Genomic DNA, 10,901 nt, shown 5'->3' on the forward strand with positions numbered 1-10,901 from the left:
ATATGGCTGCTCAAACACTTCTAGTGGCTTCATCAAAAGTGATAATATTAAGATATCAGCTATTCATTTTTGGCTAGTATGTTTTCCATTTATGACTTGAACAATTTTATATAATAATATTCAGTCATTAAATTTCTAAGATTATTTTACTTATTAAATAGACACTAGATCTCATTTTAAATATTAATATATAATCTATCATATTGTGCTACAGTATATTATGCACTAATAAATAATAATTTGTCTATGAAGATACTGTTATCTTAATGTTAAAAGTTAATGTTAACAGAGCTTGCCATACCCAATGCACTGAAAGGAACTCAATGTTTGCTCAAAAAGTGAAAAATTCCTAGGGTTTGTGTTAAATGTTGGAATGTGTGAACGTACTCTCCTCTTTTATGTGGGTATAATGTAAATGACGATTCATACGCACATTGCATGTGTATAAAATATATTTTCTTTTGTCCAAATAAATCGAAACACAAATAAATTGAATGTCAAAAGCAAGACAAATAGCAAAAGGTGACACATCCAGAGTGAAGCATAAACACATTCATTCATATATACAATATTTTATTTAGACGCTGTTTATGTTTGGCCTGTGACTGATAATTTGTTTTGTTGAAAATAAATAAATGAGTCTGTTACACATCACAAAAAGTAGGTCGCCTGGACTCCATGCAGCATAAAACATAAAATCATATATGTAAGCCCTGGCATTGACTAAAGTCTGAAAACTGAAGTCAAAGCAAGAAATCTGGCAGAATTACAGAGTGAAGTTCCATTAGATCAGCTCTGTATCAACAATAACTGATCACGCTGTCATCGTGCCCATAAAAGCCTTCTTGAAATAAGCTAAATATACTTTCAATTACAGAAATATACTTGTACTTTTATAAAAGCAGTAATATTTAATACTTTATATATATATTTTTTTAAAAGACAAAGTGTTTTATTTGTACAAAAACGCACATAGATTCCCTTATGAAATTTCAACAGACCTTAAACCGCCAATAAGGCAGCTCTGCCCATTCACACAATCACACACAAATCTATCATCACTTTCCACTTGCTTCCTCGTCGCTGTCGTCCACTTCCTGGATTATGAGATCGGCTCCAGAATCTTCCGCTAGATCATCATCATCCATGACCCATGTAATTTGCCTGTTTTCACTCATGTCCTCGTCCACACCCAACAACAGGCCTTCCTTGTCCTCATTTCCATCTGTTTCATCTGTGATTAAATCATTGTAGCCGCTCTCCTGAATGCAAACGTCACAGAGCCTGTATTTGCGGGTCCCTTCACTGACCACACGTCCACTGACTTCAGTTACATGCCGCTTACACTTCCTGCAGACCAGCTTACGGGCCTGATGAATCTGTCAGTGTGATAAATGGAGAAGGTGTATTTTAGATCTCATGTCAATCTAAATTATTCATTTGATGGACAGAAACATTAGCCAAATACTAATGTACTACATTGTACTGTAAAAAATGCTGGGGGTCCACTAGGCATAGGATGATAACCGGTTTCAAGGTTAACCGCAGTTTAAAAAAAGTCAAGGTTTTAAACACCAAAGTTTTCTATTATACCAATCCTAAGGTATATGAAAGATTTTTTTCGTTTTTTATTTTTACACAACTATTTTATTTTTTTAGTAAAAGTATTTAGTTTTTAGTAACAGTATCTCCAGCAGAAAAGGAACCTCTACATTAAAAGCTACTGTTCCAAAAAGTTTATTAAAATAACATATATTGTGTTCAATGGGGTAAAAAAAGTCTTTGTCAAAATCTTACTAGGTTTCACACAAGTCTTTCATGTTGTCCCAACACAAATCGATTACATTAACTTTGTTATTTTACAAATTTAGGCGGATTGAATATAAAACAATTAAGTTGTCCCCAAAAACTCAAGAATTGTGATTTTTCAGCTCATTTTAAGTAAGTAAGTTTGTAGAAGCAGCAAAACCCTTTTTGTTGAAGTATATAGAAAGTCATTTTAAAATTTAATATTTAAAATGAAATACTACTGTTTTTAAGCTAATTTATTTAATAAATACTAATACTTTCTTGGGCGAGACACTGGCGCAGTAGGTAGTGCTGTTGCCTCACAGCAAGAAGGTCGCTGGGTCGCTGGTTCGAACCTCGGCTCAGTTGGCATTTCTGTGTGGAGTTTGCATGTTCTCCCTGCCTTCGTGTGGGTTTCTTCCGGGTGCTCCGGTTTCCCCCACATACCAAAGACATGCGGTACAGGTGAATTGGGTAGGCTGTGGGTAGTGTGTAAGTGTGTGTGTGAATGTGTGTGGATGTTTCCCAGGCTGGAAGGGCATCCGCTGCGTAAAAACTTGCTGGATAAGTTGGCGGTTCATTCTGCTGTGGCGACCCTGGATTAATAAAGGGACTAAGCCGACAAGAAAATGAATGAATAATACTTTCTCATTAGATACAGGTATCTTATTTTTACACTGTAAAGCCAATAAGTTAGAATAACTCAAACCATTTGAAACCGATTGCAACAAACCATTTAAGCTAACCCTAATGAGTACTGTGAATGTAATCCATTTGAGTAAATGAAGCATTTTGAGCATAGCAAAACCTAAAAATGTCCTGAAGTTTGTTCCCTTAAAATTTTAGGTTGAGTCAACATTTTTGGTAATGTTAGTTTGCGTAATTCCTGCTTCAGTGAGTAAAATGTATGGGTTCATCATTTGAATTACATCTAATTTATTCATAAAATTAATTTGCGTTTTAAGTGATTTGTGGGATAGGCTATTTACTGTATTCTGACCTGATTAGGTATTTCGGCTTATTTTAGGACATACTATACAAATAATGCATCTAATCTTACGCTACTTTTAGGCAATATCTAGAAACCAACACCTATTATATGAGAACACATTGTTTTCTCCATGTCTTGTGAACGTTTACGGTGTCTATCTGTGCTCTAAATCTGCTGGTGTTAGACTAATTGGTGCGATTATGCATTCACAATGGTATGAGGTGGTCAAATGGATGTCTATTATTTTAATTATTAACATAATTTTTTAAAAAACAGATCAGACATCAGAACAGATCAGACCAGACACTGCAAGTATCTGAAAAATAAGTACATTTAAATAACATTTAGTCATTTAGCAGAATTTATAATATAGTCAGGGCAACGCGGTGGCGCAGTAGGTAGTGCTGTCGCCTTACAGCAAGAAAGTTGCTGGTTCAAGCCTCGGCTGGCTCAGTTGGCAATACTGTGTGGAGTTTGCATGTTCTCCCTGTGTTCGTGTGGGTTTCCTCTGGGTGCTCCGGTTTCCCCCACAGTCCAAAGACATGTGGTACAGGTGAATTGGATAATTAGGCTAAATTGTCCGTAGTGTATGAGAAAGAATGAGTGTGTATGGATGTTTCCCAGAGATGGGTTGCGGCTGGAAGGGCATCCGCTGCGTAAAACATGTGCTAGATAAGTTGGCGGTTCCTTCCACTGTGGCGACCACGTATTGATAAAGGGACTAAGTCGAAAAGAAAATAAATGAATGAATCATATAATCAGCTTGCCATATAAGCATATTTCTACAAGATGTGAATTATTGACCAGCAGTGCAGGATGTCATGTGGAGGTGTGAACGGAACAAACAAGAGTGTGAAGCTGCATGTGTTTCTCACCGTCTCAAAGTGGCTGCGCAGGTGCTCCAGGCGGGTGAAGCGTTTGCTGCAGGCCTGACAGGGATACGGACGCTCACCAGTGTGACAGCGGAGGTGACGCTTCAGATCTGCCTTTCTCTTTACTGTATGAGTGCAGAACGGGCATTTGTAGCGCATAGAGGGAGTGGCATCTGAGACGGAGAGAGACGAAAAATGACTGTAAGCTCCTTTTCATGCATCACTACATCAGAGAATTATTCTGAAAGCTTGATAATATAATAGAGATACAGAGAACGAAAGAGAGCCAAGAAATGTGATACAGGTCAAAGAGATATTTCTTGCATGCAGCTTCTTTATAATCTGTTAATTAAAACCTTCAGTGGCTTCTGTTGCCAAATATGATTTGGATTTGTGCAATATGAACATACTTTGTGGGAAGCAGAGATAGTCTTGCTGGAGTTCAAGAAATACAAAAATCTGTATATACTACAGTTCAAAAAACTTAGGTTGGTTGGAAAGATACATGTATTTTTGTCATAGATGAAACATCACTGCAATTTTAAATGACCATTTGATTACACACTACCGGTCAAAAGTTTGGGGTCAGCATGATTTTTAAATGTTTTCAAATAAGCTTCTCCTGCTCACCATGCTGCATTTATTTAATCAGAAATACAGTACAGATTGTACAATTGTGAAATGTTATTGCACTATAAAATAACTGTTCAAAAGTAGTTTATTATATAATTTAATCATTTATTCCAGTGATTTTAAAGATGAATTTTCAGCTTCATTACTCCATTTTTTACATGTAATAAATGCCACCTTGATGATCAATCATTTTCTTAAAAAAAAGATGAAAAAAGAACTGACCACAAACTTTTGACAGTAGTGTATATATAAACAAGACACTTCTACATAGCTTAAAGTGACATTTAAAAGCTTAACTAGATTAATTAGTGTAACTAGGCAGGCTAGGGTAATTAGGCAAGTTATTGTATAACGATGGTTTGTTCTGTAGACTATCGAAAAAAATATAGCCCAAAAGGGCTAATGACCTTGAAATGGTGTTTAAAAAACTAAAAACTGCTAAATAAAACAAATAAGACTTTCTCCAGAAGAAATAATATTATCAGACATACTGTGAAAATTTCCTTGCTCTGTTAAACATCGTTTAGGAAATATTTAAAAAAGAAAAAAATCAAAGAGGGGCTAATAATTCTGACTTCAACAGTATATATATATATATATATATATATATATATATATATATATATATATATATATATATATATATATATATATATATATATATATATATATATATACAAACACACACACACACACACACTTGTACAGCTAACTTTATGGGATTTGAACTTCCCATGTACATAATGATTTTTCTATACAGACTGTATACTCTGTCACTCAACCCCACCCCTGTACCTAAACCCAAGCCTCACAGGAAACATTCTGCATATTCAAATATATTCAAAATACTTCATTGTGTTTGGGTTATGAGCTTTTATTCTCATGGGGACCAAACAATTTTCCCACAAGGTCGAAAATGAGATGTGGTAATGCTATACATGCTAGTACAGTTGGTCCCCACAAAGTAAGGAATACAAGGTACACACACAAACTCACTTCACACTCACCTTTGTTAAACATCCCGACCACCCCAACAATGGAAGGCAGGTTGGCGTAGAGCTCGTCTGCTTTCTGCGAGCAGTGTGACACCACCCCCTGCAGGTCAATGAGGGAAGTATCTTCTGCCACCAGGCGACTGGAGGCCGTCCTCTTCCTGCTCCCCCTCCTCCTGCGTTCTGGGAGCACCGAGCTGTACTGCTCCTCCAGGCTGGACTGTGCAGGAGAGTTGTGCTGAAGTCCTGACGGCTGCGGGCTCGTCCCTCCAAAGTCCTCCTGCGGCTGATCATCCTCCTGCTCCTCATCCCACAGTCTGCTTTGAGAACTCATGCTGACATCACACATGTTGGACGGCTCGATAGTGCTCTCACGTCTGTCCTGAAGAGAGCTGTTCTCAGACAAACACAGATACCGATTCTCATCGTCCTCTTTCGTGCTGATCTCGAGGAACGACTTGATGAAGGCTTTGCAGTAGGAAATGACGTCGTTCATCTGCAGGTAGCTTGCAGCTGACATCACCTCGATTACGTTGGAGCTGTTGAGCTCCAGCTGACCGGAGTAAATGAAGTCCAGGATGATGGTGAAGATATCAGGGCTGAAGACGTCAAAAGAGGCACTTACAGAGTCAACAGTGTCTTTGGCTCCCTGAGTCAGGAGCATCCGGAAATATCCGCTGCTGCCATATAGGACGTTCCGGTGAGCGTGGAAAATCTGGCCCTCCACCAAAACACTGCAGTCGCAGAACAGCTCCTGCTTTCTCTGCTGGTCCAGCTGCTTGAGCAGACAGCTCTGGTGGATGGCTGACATGTCTGCACTGGTCCATTTGTTAACAGGCCTGAAAAACAGAAGGGGTGGGGGAGGTTCAAAATCTGTACACACACTGTATGATTGTGAATGTTAAGCTCAATACAGGCCCATAGCCAGGGTGGTTCGGGTGGTTCCAAAGACTCCCCCACACTGACAAATTCTAGAATTTGACCCCTATATGAGCTCATTTATCACCATTTTGACTGCTATGCCATCATAAATTGTGAATTGTGAAAATTATAGGTACACTGCAAGAGAAGGCTTCTCTTACTTAGATTTTTTTGTTGTTGTTTCTAGTCCAAATATCTACAAATTCTTAAATCAAGAAGAATTTCCTAGAAAAACAAAACATATTGTATTGATTTAAGAAATAATATGCCAACATTAAGTGAGTTCTTACTTAAAACAAGCAAAATAATCTGCCAATGGGGTAAGCAAAATAATCTTACGTCAAAAAGAAAAACAAGATTATTTTTATTGGCAGAGAATTTTGCTTGTTTTAAGGTAAAACTCACTTAATTTTGGCATTATATTTATTAAATCGAACAATATGTTTTGCTTGCCTAGAAAATGCTTCTTGATATAAGATTTATTAAAGATAATTGGACTAGAAAGAAGACAAAAATCTAAGTAGAAAAGCAAAATGTAATTTTGTTTTTGAAAATTTAATTTTTAAAGACAAATTTAATTTCTAATTATTCAAGTGGCCAAACTCTGACTGAGGAAAGTTGAATGAGCTGGTCAGGTTTTTATTTGCTTATAGGTACAGTTTTTATTTTACCAGATTCCTATTTTATGATAATAAATTTGTATTTAAAAATAAGCATTTTAAAATATTTATTTATTTGTTTTTTTATTTAAAATGCTAATCTCAAAAGAATATTTATCAAACTGAATTAATTTACAGTTTAAAGCCAAATTTGTAAATATATACTTTGTAGTAAAATAGTACGGTAAGTACTTTGACACAATTGTAGGAAACATTTTTGATGCATCAAAAAAGTGTGGTTATTATCACTATCTGAGCATCCAAGTGGATCCAGCATTGATTAGTGCTTAAAATGTCACTACAATGCACAATTGAATAGAAAAATGAGGCGAATAACTGCAAAAAAGGTCCACTTTTTCAGAAAGCCACCCCTTTTAATAGGCTATCTACTGGCCTGTAATACTTTGTGTGGAACAAACCCCCTGCCTGCACACAGTAATTAGAAATGGCCATATTGTCTATTTGTGTACTTGAAATGGATGCTGCACTATTTGTTGACAGAACAACATTGTTTTTAAAAGGTACATTTTAGCCTGCTCTGCCTAAGCTGTGTCTAAAAGTACTCAAAATGACAGCCAATCGTATCAAAGAAGGCAGGCTTTACCAACCAGCTTTAATGACAACAAAATTAAAATCTAAAAAGAAGTGTAGGAAGAACATTTCTAGTCATGCAAACAAGATTCATTGAGAGACCATGAACATGCACCACACACTCCACACACAAATGCCAACTGACCCAGCTGAGGCTCAAACCATCAACCTTCTTGCTGTGAGGCGACAGTGCTAACCACTGTGCCACTGTGCACCCCCCCCCCCCCCAAGTAGTAAATTGTGTTAAATTTTGCAGCTGAACAGCTTAAACTGAAGATATTGACTGAATCATATGTGTAGTTTATAACTGAAAGGGATGAGAGATGTTTTAGCCATTTGTGTTTTCATCATATGAACTTTTCAATATGTCTTAAATAGATATCTTAAAATAGAAGTTTTTAGTTTAAACAGATTACAGAACTTCTTTTTCAGTTTAAGGTTCTTACTATTAATACATTCAAATTCAATAAAGACAGCTAAATGTGCTTTGGGTGATCCACAGTGCTCAGCATAAATAAGTACACCCCCACACAAATCATTCATTCATTCATTCATTCATTCATTCATTTTCTTGTTGGCTTAGTCCCTTTACTAATCTGGGGTCGCCACAGTGGAATGAACCGCCAACTTATCCAGTGTGCCTTTACGCATCCACACCTTAACATCCACAAACACTCACTCACACACACTCATACACTACGGACAATTTAGTCTACCCAATTCACCTGTACCACATGTCTTTGGACTGTGGGGGAAACCAGAGCACCCGAACGAAACCCACGTGAACGCAGGGAGAACATGCAAACTCCACACAAAAACGCCAACTGAGCCGAGGATTGAACCAGCGACCACTGCGCCACTGCTCCCCCCCCCCCCACAAATCTTTTTTTTAAATTAATATTTTTAATAATACAATAATAATACATTATTATATTTGTGCATTTAGACCTGGAGCTTATCAAACAAAATAAGTTGCGATAACGGTCCAAATACACCAAAATTTATGCTATAGAAAAATATTAAATAAAAGTTTAAAAAGAGGAAAACCAAAAGAAGCAAAAAAATTTTTAAAGTTTAGTTGAAAATTTGTAGTTTGAAATTATTTTTGCAATAATTTGCTTGAATTGTATTATCTTTCAATTTCTAAATATGTTTGATGACTCAAATATTATTTTAATAAATATATCTGTTTAATAAATCTGTTTTGTTTAAAATGCACTAAAACACATATATAAAAAATATTTATTTTCGAAATGCAGTGTATAAGTTATGCTGAGCACTGTATAAGCACATTTAAAAACATAAGCACAAAAATATATAAATTCAATAAAAATTAAGGAACGTCTTAATTTTAGTAGTTTTGGCTTATTTTAAAGTTTGTTTCGTCTGATTTTAAGTAATCTTGAGGCCCTCTGTTGGGCTCCGGTCCCTGGTTAAGAGCCACTGGTGTGACGTAATGACAGCTACTTGACTTCATGAGGAGGCGGTAAAGCTCCGCCCACTGTTCCCTGACTGGATGACACATCTGTCAATCACATTCATTCGCTGTGGAAGAGGCAACACCCGACTTTGCGCATCGGGTAACGAGGGAGAGAAGCAGGGAGAGAGAGAAAAAGAGAACCGTGTGCAGGAACAAGGAGAGAAGAGAAGCACGGGTTACGCTCAAAACACGAAGAGAATAATAAAAAAGGGACGTTCATACTGTGGAAATAAATCTCTCCATCGCTCGTCTCCCTTCGCAGCACGCGCACACAAATACAAAACTGGGTTACAGTGCAAGACATATATAAATAAATTAATAACCAACCCAATTAACATAAACCCATATAAAAACGTGGCACCACAGAAAACGCTTAAAGTCATATGATATTTAACCCACTGCGCCCTTTTTGTGTGCACAACGCCCGTCGGAAAAAGTAATATCCTACCTGAGGTACCGCGCACACACTCCCGTGCTTCACTAAAATGAGATTTAAACACTAAACACACATTTCATTTCTTTCAATGCGACTCGGAGCTGTCAGATAAGGGGAAAGCGGCAGCGGGGTGGTTTCTGCCAAGAGCACTGCCGTCCGCGCAGAGCCGCCCACCGAACCGAGCTCAGCTGGAATCGTTCCAGACTAGATTTTAAACGCAAAACACCCGTCTTCGCAAGCACCCCCATCACTCTTTTCATATTCCTGATCACCTGAGCTCGGACGACCCGCGGGTTGGCGCTGAGCCTCGCTGTTGGTCCCCATCGCCCACCCTCTTTACCCGGGCACCGTTTCCCCCGGTCCCCCAAACATAATACTCACAGATGCCCCGCGTCACCCGCGCTCCGGTACGGTCGACATGTCCCACTTTCACACACCATCTCCATTTCTCTGCCGACTTTGGATGTATTTTTCCAGCTTTTGTTATCAGGGCGAACGGCTTTCACTTCCTGCTTTGCCCGAAAGACCGAAACCCGTTTGTGCTAGAAAAACGTTTTGCTGACGTGGGTGTCCGGAGCGCCCGGGACCGGAGAACAGCTTAAAGCACACGCGCCCCCGTACAGCAACCCCTGCACATTTACACGACCAGCTTCTGCCCTTCAAAATGAAGAAATGGCTCGTTTTATGGTATTTTTCTGCACTGTGTTGACCCGCCTGTCTTACAGTGCAGGGGTTTAACAATCTTTTAAACGCCTCAGACCCCCGAATATAATAACGCCGTGAGGACCACCATCCTAAAATGTAAAAGCTGGATAATTTTTTTATATGATGACCCTTTTTATATTGGTAAAAATTTAATTATAGTAAAAAATATTCTAAAAATGTGTAAAATAATCTCATTTAGGCCTACAGTTTTATTTATTTACTTATTTTAATAATCTATGTTATTTTCCTTAAATCTTATTGGCTTTTATTTGTCATATTGCAATAATGTAACCATATTTTTGTATGATTTTATATTAATTTGTCCATTTTTAATCGATTTTATTAGCCTAATGTTTATCCAAATCTTAAGTCTCAAACTGGATTCGGGGCTGCAGCTCTGCAGTTTAACTGCACCCCTAATCAAACACAGCTGATCCAACTAATCAAGGAGTTCAAGACTACTAGACTATTAAGCAGGTGTGAGTTGGGAGGTGGTTAGAGCTAAAATCTGCAGAGCTGTGGCCCTCCAGGAATTGAGTTTGAGACCAATGATCTAAAAAAAATAAAAGTTAGTTATTAAATTTTATTCTCTATTGCAGTAGTTCAATTTATTCACTTGCTTTGCATTTCTAATGCTTTTTCTCCAAAAATTTCTACCGAGTTTAATAACACATTAACGCAATTGGTTCTAATATTTAGGCTATATATAAATGAATATAAACGTAAACCATATAAAACAGATTCATAAGCAAGGCTACAAAAATGTGAAAATTTTGGCCCCCCCATCAACAGCAACAAAAAAAAAAAAAACTGAATTTCTTTCTAAAGAAACG

The 10,901-nt window shown here is 37.5% G+C and overlaps 1 protein-coding gene across 2 annotated transcripts; it reads right to left on the bottom strand.

Annotated features, from left to right (window-relative positions):
- Positions 1-434: 434 nt before the first annotated feature.
- Positions 435-10,447, bottom strand: zbtb8a (zinc finger and BTB domain containing 8A). Of its 2 annotated transcripts, none has more exons than XM_009293047.5 (4): positions 9,376-10,447; positions 5,292-6,115; positions 3,655-3,824; positions 435-1,379 (listed from the first exon to the last, which is right to left on the bottom strand). In XM_009293047.5, the coding sequence occupies exons 2-4, from the start codon at positions 6,085-6,087 to the stop codon at positions 1,059-1,061; spliced, it is 1,287 nt and encodes a 428-aa protein (XP_009291322.1). In that variant the 5' UTR covers positions 6,088-6,115; positions 9,376-10,447; the 3' UTR covers positions 435-1,058. The 2 variants fall into 2 exon arrangements, with proteins under 2 accessions (XP_009291322.1, NP_001035340.2); NM_001040250.2 differs by having other exon boundaries at positions 557-1,379; positions 9,745-10,119.
- Positions 10,448-10,901: the final 454 nt, after the last annotated feature.

This window comes from Danio rerio, chromosome 17, assembly GCF_049306965.1.
Source record: "Danio rerio strain Tuebingen ecotype United States chromosome 17, GRCz12tu, whole genome shotgun sequence".
In the NCBI taxonomy this organism is placed as follows: Eukaryota; Metazoa; Chordata; class Actinopteri; order Cypriniformes; family Danionidae; genus Danio; species Danio rerio.